Source organism: Pleurodeles waltl, chromosome 11 (genome assembly GCF_031143425.1).
Source record: "Pleurodeles waltl isolate 20211129_DDA chromosome 11, aPleWal1.hap1.20221129, whole genome shotgun sequence".
Classification (NCBI taxonomy): domain Eukaryota; kingdom Metazoa; phylum Chordata; class Amphibia; order Caudata; family Salamandridae; genus Pleurodeles; species Pleurodeles waltl.
In genome coordinates, this window is record NC_090450.1 from 982,049,703 (window position 1) to 982,068,196 (window position 18,494).

Consider the following 18,494-nt stretch of genomic DNA (forward strand, 5'->3'; position numbering starts at 1 on the left):
CTTATATTTACTCTCTATTAATTTGTAAAACCTACCTTGCAGTCCTTATGGTAATTACATTGATTTCCAGTATCTCCTAGGTGAGACTCATACACCCACTCCAGACCCTTTATACTAATTTTAGCCTTCAAAAAGTTTTTGTCTTACCCTAGTTTTGGGTTTCCACTCACCCTGTTCCACAGAAAATTTATCCGTAACCCTAAACTATACTTTTTTTTTTTTTAACCTTCACTATACCCTATACTGAACTCTTATCCTAACCGCTGCCTTAGTCTCTGATGCAGCTTACAAAACCGTTAACCTGCCCACCAACTTTATCCTAAAATACATGCGAATCCATACCCGGACCTTAGCCTAAAGACTTCCCCCGCGCACTGTCCCTAACCCTAGTTCTATCCAGGGTTCTTACTTTGTTACCCCAACTCTGCCCATGTTTTTCAAATTTTCCCTCCCTTCCGGTTTCTCATTTCTTTCAATTTCTCACTTTTCCCTCCTTTTGACCTAAAAGCAGCACACTAAAAGATATCCATTTGGATACTCACAATGATTGTTTTGTGTAATTTCTTGTAAAGGTGAAATTGTTGGAGGGTAGGAGCTTCTGGACTGACAGCCTTAAAGTAGGAAGCAATGCAGCAAGTCCTGGGGGCGGAGAAGAAAGAACTCAGTGTGGCGCACCGGAAATGGGAAAGTGGAAAAAAAACAAGGGGGTGTAATTACTGTATCCATCCGGTCCTCTTTTCCAGTTTGTTACTTAATTTTGATCAAGATTTTAAAATAATCTTAACAATTCTCTGTAGTTGATATGTATCTAAGTTAAAATTAAAAAAAAATCTAGTGCAAACATTAACTGCAACAAAAACAAGCATTTACAATGCAACGGGTCTCGAGGTTTGCTCATGTTAGGACTGATCGCGTTGTAAACTCCTAACCTGACTTTTCACCTATTGGGCAAAGTGCATTTATGTATATAACCCGAAAAAGTGAAATCAACTATGTAAAGTGCTCGACTTCCGCCAAGCGAGATCGCGCTCGTAAATTAGAGAAAAAAAGTCCACGAGCCCGATGGAAAACATCGATCCTCGCATGTTTTCTGTACTTGGTCGCTGCGCTCGAGGAGGGCTAGCCATTGGAAAAGGCATGACGTATGCGTGCCTTCGACTAATGAAAGCAAGCAGATTTTATTAGGGAAGCCCACGAACCAATAAAAAACACTGACGTGAAATTGACAGGGCTCCGAGCCCTTTTCTAAATAAAAAAGAGTCTCGCTGCGATACGCATGCGCGAGCGCATGCAACACAGACTCAACCCTAAAAAAAAGTGGGGAGGGGCAGACGGTGTCACGTGTGCATTTGTATTTTGATACCTTCGTAGGCTGAGAGACCTCACTGGCCAATCAGGACGCATTTTATTTCCCAAGCTCATTTTTATAGGTTAGAAATGTGCCCATGAGGTTAGGGTGTCCACCAAAAGATGAGAATCAGTGTGTAGTGTACTCTACAACTCTGATGTGGTGGGCGAAGCTGGTAGTTTAGATGTTGGGCTGGGCTGGGTGACGTCCCGTCCAATACTGTATGCAGCGACAGCTCAGGATGAGATAACGTGCAGGCATTTCTATTTAACATCCAAGTAAAGTGAGTATTACTTTTAATGTACTTTTTTTCTATTTGTGCCCTCTCAGCTCACAACAGCCTGTTTACTCACAAGGAAGGGCCGACCCTTCAGAGCTTCACAAACCCGCAGGAGCCCTGGAACCGCCTCCACCGAACCCCGTCTTCCTTCCCAACACCACCGCAGTGGCCCAAGCCCACCGAGTCTGAACGCTGCTCCTCCGCGACCAATCACGACAGAGATCGGGACCGAGAGCCAGAGAAACGGGATCTCTCCATGAGTAAAGATGAACGTGACAAAGACAGGTATTTGGATCAGAGATGGACATACTAATGGCTTTTGTTAATCAAAGGAGGGAACCAGATCCTACATCAAGAGGGAACCTTCAGCTTCCTAAAGTGAACTTTCTTTATCACAAGAGGGCACACCAACATTCAAATTTCTCTTAACCTACATTCCAGAAGACATTAGTGGTAGGGTGGAAATTCCCCAAATCTCTTAGATTTTATCAAAGGGACATGGTTCATCATCGAATCCTCATCATTAGCGAAGCTCTTAATGCTGAGAGATATACAATTAAAACTGCCTGCAGGTTTTCCTAACCATAAATAGTTATTCTCTTAATTCAGGACACCTTTGGAAAGGTTTAAAACATAAGGAAAGATGCTTTTAGGCTATACCATATACTGCAACATCTCAAGTCAACATGTTTCAGCCAATTTTTATTGCTCCGGAGGGTCATTTGGCCTTCTTCAGGACCGAGTTCCATTAGATGTCTGAATGTCATGTTAAAGAACGTAAGTTCAGAGAAAGTTGAATGTAGGACATTCCAATGATACCACAAGTAGGTCAGCGTCCTGTTGGCTTTTAAAGGCAATTAGGCCCAGGCTAGAGTCTGCAGTGCCGGAGTGCATGTGGCCTGTGGCAGACTTCACTCCAGCCCTGGCAACTCTGGGTGGATTGAAGGCCCGTTGAAAGATATGTTTCTCAATTCACCAGTCCATTTTTGTTGCACGACACTAGAATGTCAGAGCGTTCCACCACCTAGAGTTCTGCGCCCTCTCTTTTTGTACAGTGACCCTTCATAAGTTTTCGTGAGACTCGCGGCATATTGATACCTCCAGCTTTTTGCCTTGGCTCTCCGGTGGCTTCTCCTGGGGTACGGCTGCAGGAGGCTTTGAATTTGTGATTATGGGGGGCCAGTACTTTATTCGTAGTACAACACTGGTTTAGGGTTACATCATGGTATACATTGCGAAACCAAGAATGGTTTCTCTTTCATATTCATGCTGCCCAAGCAAACGAGAGATTTATCGGAGTGTTGAGTTGATATCCTCACCACCACTGAAGCAAAAACAGATATGAGCTTAGTCATTGGCACAGGTCATTAACACGTCATATTTAAGATGGAAAAGACACTGGTCAAGTCTTTGAAGTGATGAGCTCATAAGATTCCTCAGTGTTCTCTTTAATCCAGTGGGGTCCATCATACGCCCAGGTGCATGTAACTTTCTAAGTTACTCCACTCATGTAAGTTGCAGGTCACAGCTACTCTTGGGTTTGTTCAGTAAATGAGACAGGTGAGGTCTGGGCAGAGTGTATTTGCAGTATCAAAATGAAAAACATGGAAGGCTTAAGGTAGATGGATATTACGTTCTAAAATTAGCAGTCTCTTTACATTACTCACGCAGAGGTTCTGAAATCCCATCCTTATAATCCGCCACAAGTCATAATTGCGACGTTGAACTCAAAACACAGCCAATCCAGGACTAATTGACTTGAAAAGGAGAACCTTTAAGCCTTTGCAGGTGGAGAGATTTTGGGAGTTGAAGGGGGAGGGATTTAACTCCTTGACATTCAAATTGGCCTGCCTAGCTTAGGTTTACTGCCTTGAATAATGCACTTTAAATATATCTTAAAGATAACATTCTGCTATCATATTGAAACAAATGTTTGCTTCAATAATTCAAATATTATTTTCTCTGTCTTGGAACAGGGATATGATGGATAGAAGTCGTCATCATTCAAACCGGTCGTCACCTGCGTCTGCTCCTGTGAGTCACCAAATCAGCAACCTTATCCGCAGTAATAGCCAAAACTCCAACGATTCCCTGCGGCTGAGCAGCATGGTGGAACGGGAGAGGCCCAAGGAGCCGGAGAGGGACCATCATGAGCGATTACGGGCACCTACCCCGACAGAACCGAAAATTAAGGAGAGTCGCTCCCCAGTCAAGGAGCCACTAACCCACGAAAAGAGACTAGTGGAGGACAACACCAAGCCGGTCATTCAGTCCGTCTCTCCATATAGCAAGCCTGTCCTCAGCGAGAGCCTTAAGCTCAGTAACTTAATGAACAAAGACGTAGAGAGAAAGCCCGATCTTCCCAACGAGCTGCTGAAGATGAAAAATGATGTCAAGGTGAAGGAGGAACGCAAGGAGGAGTCTGATGTTCTTGTGGTGGGAGGGTCGGAACCTTCCCATCATCCCAGAACCGTGGAGCATCCCCCGCCTACCTCCCTGCATGGGCTGCAGTTGCATCAGTCCATGGCGGCTGCCATGCCCTTGTCGATGAGCAACGTCCACCAGATGAACGCTATGAATGCCCTTGACCGCTCCAGGATGATGAACCCTCTCTTCAGCATGAACCCCTTGCAGGCACGGGACAGATTGCCGCATCCAGGCTTCACGTGGGACCCCATGCGGGATCCGTTGCGGGATGCCTACCGGAACCTGGACCTTCAGCGCCGGATGGACTTTCAGCTCCGTGCTGCTGACGCCATGCACAGGTTCCCAGCCACAGCGGCTGGTTTTTACGACCACGAGCGGGTCTATCGAGACCGGGAGCCCCATGACTATAACCATGAGCACCTCTTGGAAGCACGCCGCGAGCAGGAGCGACTGCGGCAAGCTGATGAGAGAGAACGAGAGCGTTTGCACTTGCGTGATGAGATTGAGCGTGCCCGGATCCACCACTTGCACTCATCCCCCATGGAGAGCCATTTGGCCCACCTCCCCTCCTTCATGCCCCACCTGAGTGGGATGCATTACCCAAGACTGAGCCCCTCCTCAGCCATGCACAATGGGATTTTGAATAGGACCCCCCCAACAGCCGCTCTTAGTGCTCCGCCCCCCTTGGTACCTGCCAGCAGCACTAGGCCCGCCTCCCCTCGAAGGACTACCCCACTCACAAACTCTGAATCCAGAGACTACTCTCCTTCCAGGAACCCAAAAGAAGTGGAAGCCAGGTAGTTCCGGAATAAAAACGGACAAAAACAATGTTTTTAGTTTTATTGTAGATAGATTTCTTTTTTTTTTTTTTTTTTTTTGCAAAAATGCACTGCATCATTTTTTCAAACATTCATTTTTTAGGATGCAAGCACAGTTCTTTACCCTAAGTGGAAGGATGGGGAAAGTGTCAAAGGTTAGACAACCAGACAATTGCTCCTGTGAGGAATCTAGCCAAAATATTTTATTTATTTTTATTACAGACATCTGTTTCTCCAAAGCTCCTAGTGGCCTTTTTTGGTTCTGTTTCTTGGGGCAGGCATGAGGTATTTTCGTAAAGAACTTGTCACTTTGTACAATGGGTGCTGCCATAATTCACAAGGCGGGACTTCCACAAAGGAGGCGGGACTTCCTTTTATGATGTCACAGTGCAGGGTTACACCGAAGAAGGCCTTTCCACGGGACTACAGCAACTGACGGGAACAAACAGATCTGCTTCAAACCCGCACTGATCTGTGATACCTGGACCTACCTTATGAATAATGGCAACAAAACCCTGTGGATGAAGTTTATTTGCAAGTACAATACATGCACCACTGCCCAAGACCAGATTAAAAAAAAGTCTCTTAAAAAAAGAGGGGGTTCATGGTTAAAAATAAAATGATTTGGCCAGATTTTGTCTTTCAAGCAGTATGTTATTTCAAAGGTGATGATCAGAACAGATAATTATTTTTCTGTGTTGATATCGCTATTATAAAAAAGTTTTCGTACATTTTCCCAAACTTGATTAATATTTTAAAGGATTTGGCATTTGTTTTGGTTACTCTCTATTCACTGGAAAAAATCAGATTTTTTCTTTGATTTTTAGCTCTGTTTTGCATTTATAATTTTTTTTGCTCATTAAGGAAGATGAGCTGCAGGGTGTCTTGATTTATTTATGAAACTAGTTTAGTATGTTCCACTGTGGACGGCTGATCACACTTACCTTGGTACTTTTAGAACCGGAGTTACAGATATATATTATTATTAATGAAATAATATTAATAATGTACAAAATGTTGTTAGGGTTTTTGTTGCCTTATATTATGCAGAAATGTGAGAGGATTTTTTGGGGAACTCGTTGTTTAAATGAAAAAAAAAATAACATGGAAAATTGTAAATATTCTGTTGTAAATGTATACTGAATATTACATTCTTAAGTAGTAGATTTTATAAAAAAATAATAATAACATGACAAAAAAAGTTTCAAAATCACGCTGTTTAATTTTTGACACAGTTCTAATGTACGCATTGTCGCAGTCTGAAGAACTTGCAGCCCTCACTGTGGTCAAAATGTATTTCAACTATGCAAACAAATTCTGGAAGGCAGGTATTGTGGGGGATGTGAGAGATCGAGGCCAGAAAATCAACTAAGATGCTGGGTTGGAGGCAAAGAGGTAAAGTCTATCTTCTGATGAAAAACAATCATGCAGTTAGCACTATGGAGATGGGACACTGGGGGAAATTGATCCAGAACAAAGATAAAGAACACTAAAAGGAATAAGAAGGCCTTCGTAACTTTTTTATTTTTTCAGTTTTTTGGAAAAAAAAATATTTCCATGGTGAGGACTTCTGGCAAACCAACACCGGACTGACAAGAAAAATCTCTTCCATTTTTAAAAAATTTAATTGTCCCTTATTTTTTTTTGTTTTTCTTTCATCTACTCTGCAGGCAAGCAAAACAAAAGGACATTTTCTTATTTATTTTTTTCCCCTAAACTGGGAACTCCTGGTGCTTCAACTGTGCGGTGTTCATCATGGATTCTGTATACCTGATGCGTAGAGATTTAGGGGTGCAAAAAAATATAACTGTTGGAAAAAAAAATTGAGAATTCTATATATTATTGACAGCGCACAGAGGATCCAAAGGAAATGTTTGTTGGTGTGGGTTTTACCTCATTTAATGCAATTGCCGTCTTTTTTCCTTTCCTTATTTTTAATTTCATATGTGCATTTCGTCCCTCGTCCTTGCCGTAAACCCAGGTTGTCTGCCCCCTTTTTTAATGCGATAATCAATATCCATGTTTAATATATTTTGGTTCAATTAATTTTGGGGCCACCTTCCTTTCCCCGTCTGTAAGCTGTTGGTCTTCAATGCCTCCTTCCTTCCACACATCGCTCGCCCCCCCCCCATCCTCTGTAATTTTAATTCAGCTTCCATGTAGATCGAAGGAGATAAATACAGCATTGATTTTCGATGAAAAAGGCAATTTGAGTGTTTGTGTGTCCAAGCTGCTCTTGTTGACTTTGAGCTTAACGACCTATCGACAGATGCTGTGGGACGTTATACCTCGGTGGGGCTTTGAGAGCACGACAGCCAGGCACGTCTGAGATCGTACGCCTCCTGCGTTTTAATGCGCCTTACTCACAACTTGAACGTCCTAATCTGACTGAGTCTTTTATGAAGCCTGCAACTTACCGTTCGTCTGGTGGGAAAACTGTGCATTGGGACATGATCTGGCTCAATGGACAACATGGGACCATGGTGTGGTGTACTGGAGAGCACAAGAGGGTGTGGTAGGTTAGATGAGCAATCTAGCCCATGTGTGGTTAGCAGATTGGCAGAGACTTATACAGATGTGGTCTAGATTGCTTGAGATTTTTAAATGAGCTATTGTAGGGTCTGGTTGATCCATATAACCAGAGTGTAATAGTTGGGAGTAGGTGCCTAACTGACAATGTGGTTAGTGACCGTCGTATAGCATGGATGCTTGAACAAGAGGGGTGACTGAGCGTGTAGTAGGCTGGATAAGGTGGAGCGATAATTGAAGTGTCGGTGATTGTGTGACGCCGACTCAGAGTTGTAGTGTGTTGGATGAGCTGTGTAACAGATGTGTGGTAGGTTGTAGAAGACATGTCCTAGTGACCTTGGGCTATTATCCACGCCTCTGCAATCACCCCTCAAAAGTAACCCATCGAGAAGGCCAGAGGAGCAGTTGACTTGAAGGCCTGTATGGAACATTCCTCGTGTGCCAACTTTTGTGTATGGCCTGGTAACCTACTTCAGCCACCTATCAATGTATATATCAATCTTCTGTTATAAAGGTTTATTGTATCAAATCTATCGCCCGTGCATAATGGTTTTTCCTACCACTCCGCCCGGTTCCTCTGAAGGGTGATGGTTGCATTAAGCTTCGCCCTGATGTTTCTTCTCTGGGCAGGCAATATTGGATTTTATAGGGATTAGTCTTCCAAAAGGTTCAAGGGGGAAGGATATATCTCCCTAGCACAATGAATAGGTTTAACTGGATAAATCTCAAAAGTACTTTACTGTGATATTAAAACTACAAAAGTCTCACGGTCCTTAGTGTTCATTAGATAAACTATTCCCTTCAGTTGCAATTTGGTTTATAGGTTAAAATTAAAACAGGCTTGTCTCAGATATTTTCTTGGGGACTCAAACTCCTTAATCGTCTACTTAAATCACATCTGGATGTACCTCACATATTGTTTCTTTAGTTAGGAGTAATTTTATATGTTCCTTGTAAATCATATTTGGGTAGGTTTCACAAACATTTTCCTAGTTACCAAGTCATTCTCTAGTCTCCTTTTAATCTAATTGTGACTCTCCCTCACAAGTATATTTTTCACTGAACTGACAATTGTCTACATCCCAGCACTGGGGTGGCCTCTCTAATATCACTGAACTATCACCTTTGTTCAAGCTTCTATTCAGAAAATTACCTTGTTCTCTCCATAAACTTTATTTCCTTTACTTGTAATTTTGTAGTAGCACATCTGCTAAAGTGCAAAAATGTACAAATTGTGCATAAAATAATGTAAAAAAAAACAGATATTTTTGACTTACAAAAAGAAGGACACGTGATTTTTGTTTTAGGCAGAGATGAAGTGATGGTTAATCAGTAGCAGAAGTATTGGAGAGAGACAAGGAATTCCTTTAAGTAGAAGCCAGAAGAAAAGAGGAATGAAAACACTGCATTGCACACGAGGAATGCAGAGAGAGCACAAAAACCGAGAGGGAGACTGAACAGTGTTACCAGAGACCTACTAAGAGGCAAGGAATGAACGCTATTAAGTGGATAAGAGGTTTAGTGTGAGACCTGACATCCAGCCCAGAACAGAGAAAATATAGGGATGAAGGAAGAGAACGAAAACTGCAGCCGACTGTCTCCTGCACGTGTGTGAGAAGATAGTTCCAAAAAAGAAGTAAGGGAGAGTGGTGTGGTGTGTGTGTGGAGAATCAAAGAGGACCCAAGACTGATCCTAGGTGTACCCTATAGATGGTGTCTTCCCACTGAGAGTCATTAGAAGGAAGAAAGAGTACCTTGAATGAGCCTAATGAGAGAAACCAATAGAAGAGAAAGAGGGACTGCATGACCAACCACGTCAAAAGGTGCAGAGCGATCCAAGTGAGGAAGATGGAGGGGGGGGGGGCTTGCGTAACCTAGGTACTACCAGAGGTTAAAGCGCCCATCTGGTGAACGATGTCACAATAGCTGTAAAAAAAAAATATATATATATATCATCAAACAATGGGACATTCTGGAATGTATTGTGCTGATAAAGATGCAGAACGGAATAAAGATAACTGGATGGCAACAAAATGAACAATTGTTTCGGTCGAGTGAGCAGAAGGGAATCCAAACTGGAAGAGAGGTTTCAATCAAGAATGTTGACCTGTTCTAAATATTTCAAGTGAAAGGGTAAAAGAGAAATAGGGCTGAACGAGGGTGATAAAGAGGGCTTGAGAGGATGTTTCTAGAAGTTGGGTACATTAGTCACTTTTCACTGAAACCTGGAATTGTACCAGTGTCAACGCTCTAATTAAAATAATTAAGAGGGTCGAGGCATATGATCGAGTCTGTCTGAGTCTTCATAAGAGTAATTCCCATACCATTAAAAGAAACCTCTACAAGACAAGGATTTAAGGCGAGACCATTCAGGTTTATTAAAAAAAAGATCATTACAGAAGGCAAAAAAGTAATTAGTTAAATCATGGGGAATCAGCAATCATAATAATTCAGAATCAAATGATGCAAGAGAATTAACGTAAGGTTAATTTCTAAAGCAAGTAGCAGTCAGAACCAAAGTATAGTTAACCAAATGGATCCACAAACAGACAGCTTCCAAAATAATTGCAAAAAGCTTGAAGTATAAATAATATGTCAGTCTAGCTCAGAGTTTGCTTAATTAGAAAGCAGCAAAAAGTCTGTCACTTATCCCCAAAACATCATCATTATTAGGGTTTTAGACATAAATGCTACACACTCAGTATGGTGAGACATAACATAATACGGTTAGATTAACAAAGATACATTAATTTAAAACAGTCACTTTTCAAATGCACACGATACATCAAATAAGATACATCTAGTAAATACCGACTTTGCTGCATATTAATAAAATCTGATAGAGACTTCTAGTTGCAGATTCCTTACCTTAGAATTTCCCCAGGCGTCAGACTGGATCCGGAGATTTTTCTTTGAGCAATACCCTTGCACGTCAGTAGGTTGCGTCGGTCAACTCCGCTGGCGTCGTAGGTGTCGTGGTCGCCGTGATGACGTCGGGAGTAATATATAGACGCCACCCTCGCTTAGTGACATCAGTTCTTTTCTTTCCGCGCCACGCGCTGATCAGGAGAGAGGTACCCTGGATATTTTTTTGGCCGAATTCGACCGTTTTGTTGATTTTTTTCTGTGCAGCTTTGGTGCATCAAGATGTCCCCAAAGACCAGGTTCAAGCCACGTGAGGACTGTCATCGGACGATGTCAGTGACGGATCCTTTTCGGGTTTGTCTGTGGTGTCTCGAGCACGACCACGACCCGAAGTCGTGCTTCAAGTGCCGGGCCATGCACCCGAAGGCTTTGAGGGAGCGTTCCCTAACGCTAATGGCGGCCTGGCACTCGACTCCGCGTAGGTCCCGGTCTCGCTCAAGAGGAAGGTCTTGAGATCGGTCGCGGAGTCATCACCACTCGTCTTCTTCTAAATCCTCGGGTCAAGGTAAGAAGAAGTCGTCCCATCGCTCTCCGACTTCGCCCCGTCGCTTGGCCGACACGATGCGGGAAGAGCGTCCACACACTAGGCCTCCATCCTCGGAGCCTGCGTCTGGTTCGGCTTCCCGGAGCCGGCGCGACCCACGCCCAGCTTAAAGACTTTTATGAGGCCATGCGTCTTATATTTGGGCGGCCAGACCCCGATACGGCGACTTCGGGCCCAAGGGATTCGGCTGAGGGGCCTTCGGGTTCCACGTCGGAGGCTTCGGCTCTGGCCACCGAGGTCACCTCCGGATCCGTGCGCAGATCCGCACCGCCGCCGGTCTCACCTTTGAGACCTTCCCCGGCACTGGGTCGAATATCAATGCTCACGACGTCGGTGGTGCCTACTATCGGCGTCGACCCAATTCTTATCCCCGACGACTTGGAGTCGGAGCGGCGTCGATGGGGTTTATTCACCCCAGGTTGGATACAGACCCTTTTTCATATGGGTACGAATATGGGGAGGAATTGGAGGGGTTCCTTGACCCTTATGAATACCAGGATGACCCTGCTATGGACTGGGCTCAGGAATTAGGCTAAGCCAGTAGTCTGGATACGTCTCCTGATGCTGGCATGGTGCCTCCTCCTACCGTGGCTACGCCGGAGGGAGCTTCTTATGGTGTGGTGGTCAGTAGGACAGCTGAGGTCATTGGTCTCGAGCTTTCCATTGTTGAAGTCAGGTCTAATCTCCTGACGGAGGTGCTTCACCCTGGGGCTTCTACTTCAGAACCCCTTTTGCCTTTTAATAAAGCCCTCACTGATGTCCTTTTGGGTACATGGTCCAAACCCAACACAGGGGCTCCTGTGAATAGGACTACTGCTCGCCGCCATCGGCCTGCTCCGAACGACCCTAAATTCCTGTCCCAACACCCCACGCCTGAGAGTCTTGTTATCCAGGCTTCCTCTTCCGCACCCCCGGATAGAGAATCCAAAAGGCTGGAACAGTTTGGCAAGAAGTTGTTTTCTTCCTCCAGTCTCGCACTGCGGTCTGTGAACACCGCATGCCTTTGGGCCGCTATACCCACTCTTTGTGGGATACGGTTGCGCAAGTCCTGCCACAGATACCGGAGGAGGACCGTGCTATTGTCTCCTAAGAAGTGAAAGATAAGAGAGATGCAGCAAAGTTCACAATCCGTTGTGGGCTGGACACGACCGACTCTCTGGGCAGATCGGTTGCTACGACGGTGGGCTTACGACGCCACGCCTGGTTACGTACTTCTGGTTTTTCGGGGGATGTCCAAGAGTCACTCATGGACATGCCCTTTAATGGCACCTGTCTCTTCGGAGACAAAGCAGATTCAAGGATTCCCGGGCTATGGCTCAGTCCCTCGGTCTTTCCTTGGCTCCTCGCCCACCACAGTCTGCTTTTCACCCCTTTCGTAGCCATGGAAGGGGCTCCCTGTCACGTCTTCCACACAGCCACCGTGCCTCGCACGCTGGTCATCCTATGCGAGGCCGAGGACACGGAATCCCACGTGGCCGTGGGACAGGGAACCAGATGTCTGTCCAGTCTACCTCTGCCCCTGCTGCAGCCTCCAAACCCTCCTAGTCCGCCCCTCACTCCCATCCAGTTGGTGGCAGGATTTGCCATCACCTGCCCCACTGGGAACATATCACCACTGACAGGTGGGTTTTGCAGATCGTTTGAAAGGGCTACTTCCTCCCTTTCGAATCTGCTCCACCTCCCATGCCACCATCCTTCCATCACCTTCCAGAGGATGATTTGGCCCTTCTCCGCCAGGAAGTCACAGCTCTCTTGGCCAAGTAGCCTGTGCCAGAAGTAGGTTGTGGTTGTTATTCCCGCTACTTTCTGATACCAAAGAAGGACAAGGGCTTACATCCTATCCTAGACCTTCGGGACCTAAACTACTTGCTCAAGAAGGAGAAATTCAAAATGCTCACCCTGGCTCAGGAGCTTGTCTGCCTTGGACCCAGGAGACTGGATGGTAGCTTTGGACTTGCAGGAGGCTTATTTCCACATCCCCATCCTGCCTGCCCACAGACGTTACCTACGATTCATGGTAGGTCACGAGCACTTTCAGTTTACCGTGCTCCCCTTCGGCCTTACCAGCGCCCCTCGGGTGTTCAAGAAAGTGATGGCGGTGGTTGCAGCTCATCTGCACAGGTTAGGGGTTTCAGTCTTCCCCTACCTCGACGACTGGCTGTTGAAGGCGGAGTCGCCCCAGAAAGATGTCTCCCACCTTCAGACTACGGCAAACCACCTGCAGACACTGGGTTTCACTATCAACATGCCGAAGTCACACCTGACCCCCTCTCAGTCGCTCCCTTTCATCAGAGCCGTTCTGGACACAGTGCAGTTTTGGGCTTATCCTCCCAAAAAAAGAGTCCACGAAATTCAGGCTATGTTTCGATCTTTCGGCCTCGGTCTTGGGTTTTGGTGAGACTGACTCTGAGGCTGCTGGGCCTCACGGCCTCCTGCATCCTGATAGTAACACATGCCAGATGGCATATGCAGGCTCTGCAGTGGGACCTGAAGTTCCAGTGGGCGCAGCATCAGGGGAATATCTCCGACCTGGTCCAGATTTCGGAGGGGACTGTGAAAGACCTGCAGTGGTGGCTTTCGAATCCGCATTGGGTCTATGGCAGATCCCTCTCCCTTCCCCAGGCAGATCCCTCTATAGTGAGAGATGCGTCACTTCTGGGTTCGGGTGGCCACATGGGAGAGCCAGAGATCAGAGGATTCTGGTCTCCAGCGGAGTCGGGGCTCCATATCAATCTGCTGGAGCTCCTGGCGATCAGGCTTGTGTTGAAAGCATTCCTTTCCTCTCTCACAGGGAAAGTGGGGCAGGTGTTCACGGACAATACTATCGCCATGTGGTATTGCAACAAACAGGGCGGAGTAGGGTCCTGGACCTTTTGTCAGGAGGCACTATGCCTCTGGACATGGCTGGAACATCAGGGCATTACCCTGGTGGTTCAACATCTGGCAGGTTCCCTCAACGCCAGAACGGACGAACTCAGCCGTCGATGCACAGCCGATCACGAATGGCGTCTCCATCCGGAGGTGGCGCAAGGTCTCTTTCAGGAGTGGGGAGAGCCTTAGTTAGATCTGTTCGCCTCCGCAGAGAACGCGCAATGTCAGCTGGAATTTTCAAGGTGGCACTTGCTCGGAGACGCTTTTCGCCTCAAGTGGAACTCCGGCCTCCTTTACACCTTTCTGCCTATACCTCTTCTGCCCAGAGTTCTCAAGAAAATCAGGAATGACCGGGCCCAAGTCATCTTGGTGGCATCGGATTGGGCACAGAGAGTGTGGTATCCAGAGCTATTGAGCATGTCCATAGATCCTCCACTCAGACTGCCTCTTTGGGCGGATCTTCTTTCGCAGCAACAGGGGACGGTTCTTCACCCGAACCTGTCCAACCTCCGCCATCATGCGTGGAGATTGAGCGGCAACAGTTGACAGCTTTTGCCCTTCCACCCGAAGTCTGCAATGTTATCTTGGCAGCCAGGCGTCCATCAACTAAAACTGTATATGCCTGTCGTTGGAATACATTTGTGGCATGGTGTACCAACAAATCTGTTGATCCCCTTTCTGCCCCTCTATCCAAGGTTCTTCTGTTCATTCTTTCTTTAGCCCAACAGGGCTCTGCTTTGGGCACCCTCAAAGGGTATTTATCTGCCATTTCAGCCTTTCTTAGGCTACCTGATCAGCCCTCACTCTTGAAATCTCCTATAGTAAGTAGATTCCTAAAGGGGCCCATCCATTTATTTCCTCCCACTCCATTTATCATGCCTCAGTGGGACCTTAATCTTGTACTTACTTATTTGATGTGTACCCCCTTTGAGCCAATGCATAATTGTCCCTTGCAGCTCCTCACCTTCAAAACTGTCTTTCTGGTCGCTATCACCTCTGCTCACAGGGTGAGTGAGCTACAGGCCCTTTCCTCAAAGCCTCCATACTTGTCTGTGCACCCTGACAAAGTGGTGTTGCGCACTAGGGTTTCTTTCCTTCCTAAAGTGGTTACACCCTTTCATATAGGCCAGTCCATCACCTTGTCTACGCACCCCCAAATCCTTCCCATGAGGTGGTGAGACTCCACCGTCTGAACCCAAAAAGAGCGTTGGTGTTCTACCTCAATCATACTAAAGATTTCCGGGTGGACGATCAACTCTTCGTTGGGTATGTAGGTGCGAAAAAAAGGAAGGCTGTGCAAAAGCTTACCATCTCTCGATGGGTGCCTCTTTGCATCAAAATGTGCTACGCTTTGGCCAAGAAGCAGTCCTCCTGAAGGCTTGCGTGCTCATTCCACCAGAGCAACTGCTGCTTCCACTGCGTTAGCACGTGGAGTTCCTCTCCTGGATATCTGCCAGGTGGCTACGTGGGCATCCCTGCACACAATTGCTAAGCACTACTGCCTGGGCAGTCAGGTCCGTCGAGACGGCTACTTTGGTTGTTTGGTCCTATAGGACTTTCTAGTATGATCTTGGTTCGCAGTCCACCACCGAGGATGGCATTGCTTGGGTATCTATTCTAAGGTAAGGAATCTGCAACTAGAAGTGTCTATCAGATGTACAAGTTACTTACCTTCGATAATGAAATATCTGGTAGACACATATTCTATTTGCAGATTCCTTACCGCCCACCCATCCTCCCCACTTGCAAACTGATTTCTAGGGACAGGGATTCCCCCCTTTCAGGTCCTTAGCTCTGGCGCACCAATCTCAGTGTTCTTAGCGCCTCTGCGCTTTGGCGTGGAAAGTCGTTAAAAGAAACTGACGTCAATGCACGAGGGCACCATCTATATACTACTCCCGTCGTCATCACGGCGACTGTGATGCCCGCGGAGTCGACCAACGCCACCTACCGACACGCAAGGGTATTGCTCGAAGAAAAATCTCCAGATCCAGTCTGAGGCCTGGGGAAATTCTAAGGTAAGGAATCTGCAACTAGAATATGTCTCTACCAGATATTTCGTAACCGAAGGTAAGTAACTTGTACGACGTGTACATAGGAAAGGAATGGGATGGCAGTATATTTACATAACTTGACAAACAATAACATGCTCAGGGAGTAAAAGGGGGTTTCTCTCAAGGCCAGGAAAAAGGTCTCTAAGATTGATTGCAACATACACGGACATTATGGGCATGGCTTCTTACCAAGGATGGCAGATTATTTACCTTTTTAATACAATAACACCACGAGCAAGGCTTCTATTTTGGTGATTTTCTGAAATGGAAATGCACACTTGCATGTGGAGAATGCTCATTCACATAAAACAAGAGTGCACTTCATTGTCGCAAAGGTGAAATTATGTCAGTGCAAGCTGTTTCAGGCCTAGTCAGGCTAACCTAAACCCATCTAAATTTAGCATTAGTTTCTAATTATTAAAAACTCTGACAACTCTAGCCTGCTTTTTTAAAAATCATCATTATACACTGTAGAACATTACGTTACAGCACTTCATTCACCATTTTCAGCTTTTTAAATGTTATCGTATGCAAGTCCTTCAATTGATCAAACATCACTGCATTGAGGTCATCAAGTTTGATTTCCTCCATCTGATGGTCGTCTTCTTGTCACAACAACATTTTAAACATCTCTTTAAATAATTTCCAAAAGTTTCAATATTAGTGCTAGATCTATTATGATAAAAGTTTTTATTATTGTTAGTATTGTCATTAGTAAACCACCACCTATACTTTCAAATCATTCACCTACCTTAGAAAGCCCCTCACCAATGTTATTGAGTCGTCCAACAACAGTTTTCCAAACACCAGTTTCTCCCAAAGAATGAACCTCTTTCGCAATGTTAGTTACATTATCGATATATTTATCAATAGCCGTACTATTATCAGGCGCAGACGTGCTGCAATGATTAACCTTAATTACTCTACACACTACACCTTCTTTTGCCAGAAGCATATCTAAAGCTAATCTATTTTGGATCACCACTGCATAAATGCCAGTCTTCTTTTTGTTCATTTTCAATAATGCACCTGCAGTATGTGTAGCCAAAAGATCCACTGAAGTAGACAATATTCTAATCTTTACATCATTTAGAGCCACACCTGTAGGAGGAATCAACACACCAAATGCAGCCATAATCACTTGACAAAACCCTAATTTTACTCTGTTGTAACCCACTTCACTCAATTCATTCATGTAATTTACTTGGTAGATTTTAGGATAAACTAATGCTAAAAAAGAACCTAAAAAGTTACTTGGGATGTTTAAGCTATTATACCACAGTTGAGATAAGTGCCTTTAAATATAGAGTTTTCACCCAACATAAAATTTCTATCTATTACTTAATTATAACTACACACAATTGTTCCAATCATAACTGAAGTATCCCATTTGGACGCATCATACACATAACTCCTTTCTTCTCTTGTGAAATCGTAAGTTTATGATGTGCCTGTGAATTTTTGATTCAAGTCTCTCCATTTCAATAAAACTCCATTATTTCAACACCATTCATACTAATTTGCACTCTCCTCATATTCTTTAATAAATTTACGCTCCACATCAGTTTACACACACTCCTCTTATTAGCATTACCTTTTGAATCTATGCTTACAACTTTGGGCATTTTGTCTATAGAACCATAATCTACTTTGTATTCTTCCAGAAATTCCTGCTGCATAACAAGGGAAAAATAAACACTACATAAAAGAAATTACAACAAAGGTAACTAGACATAGGACACTCCTCCTGAAACAGAAGTAGGCAATTGCGTACAGATATAACAATTAAAAACATTCATTATGCTTGTATCCTCACTAAGTAGATTTACATAATTATTTTTTCCCAAAGTTTCCATCAGAACTATTTCTAAAGTCTAACAGACTGTCTAGTATTATTATTGTCTTGTTTTATATGGATTGAAGCAATTTTTTGAGCCAAGCAAAATCTTTCTTTACCTGAAGCCAACTTCACAAAACAGTTTCTTAATGAAATCTTAGTCTAAAAAAGTAAAGAATTCATTAGTTCTCCAGGAATGTTAGAATCAGTATGTTGTAGGAATGTAATATAAATACTCCTTCAGGCAAAAAATGCAGGCATTAGTAAAATAGCCCTACAGAAATATTGATGCAAGGCAAAAATAAAATAGATGTTTACAAGGGTCTTTGTATGCGCAATATTATATTCAAGTGAATATCTAAGTAGGTAGAAAATTAGTCTTCTGCGATGAGGGCATAATCTTAAAGTGCAGACTGAAAGAAATATTGTTATCTTAGACTTATGATGGCACTTAAAAAAAATCTTCTTGTTGGCAAGTTTAAGTGCAGGCAGAGGTTTGAAGGTGAATATAAATTCTTACATTTCGATTTTTCAAACTTAGATTTTCTTAATTTTGTTGTTCTTGTTTTTTCTGAATGTTCTTGAACTCTTTGTTCTTCTGGCTCTGGTTGCAAGCAGGAAACTTGAGCTTGACTGTGTAGCAGACATTTGTATCACTGGCTCTTTATCTGCAGTCCATACTTGTTTCATGTGAGATGCATGGGTGCAATTCAGCAAACCTCCACACTTCATAGCAGTTTTTGTCACCAGTGTGACTTGGTAGGGCCGCTTTGTCTGACGCTCCATGCAGGTCTTTCTAATGTTTCTTCACCACAACCTAGTCCCCGAGGGCTCTAGGTCATGGCAGATCCAACCCTTGCA

The 18,494-nt window shown here is 44.5% G+C and overlaps 1 protein-coding gene across 3 annotated transcripts in view; it reads left to right on the forward strand.

Moving 5' to 3' along the window:
• Positions 1-7,822, forward strand: part of FBRSL1 (fibrosin like 1) — a 1,114,915-nt gene extending 1,107,093 nt beyond the window's left edge. For all 3 annotated transcript variants that reach the window (XM_069215249.1, XM_069215252.1, XM_069215250.1), the window contains 2 exons: positions 1,679-1,913; positions 3,605-7,822. In XM_069215249.1, the coding sequence (XP_069071350.1) occupies positions 1,679-1,913; positions 3,605-4,856 (1,487 nt within the window). In that variant the 3' untranslated portion in view covers positions 4,857-7,822. The remainder of the gene's footprint in view (positions 1-1,678; positions 1,914-3,604) is intronic.
• The last annotated feature ends 10,672 nt before the right edge of the window (positions 7,823-18,494 follow it).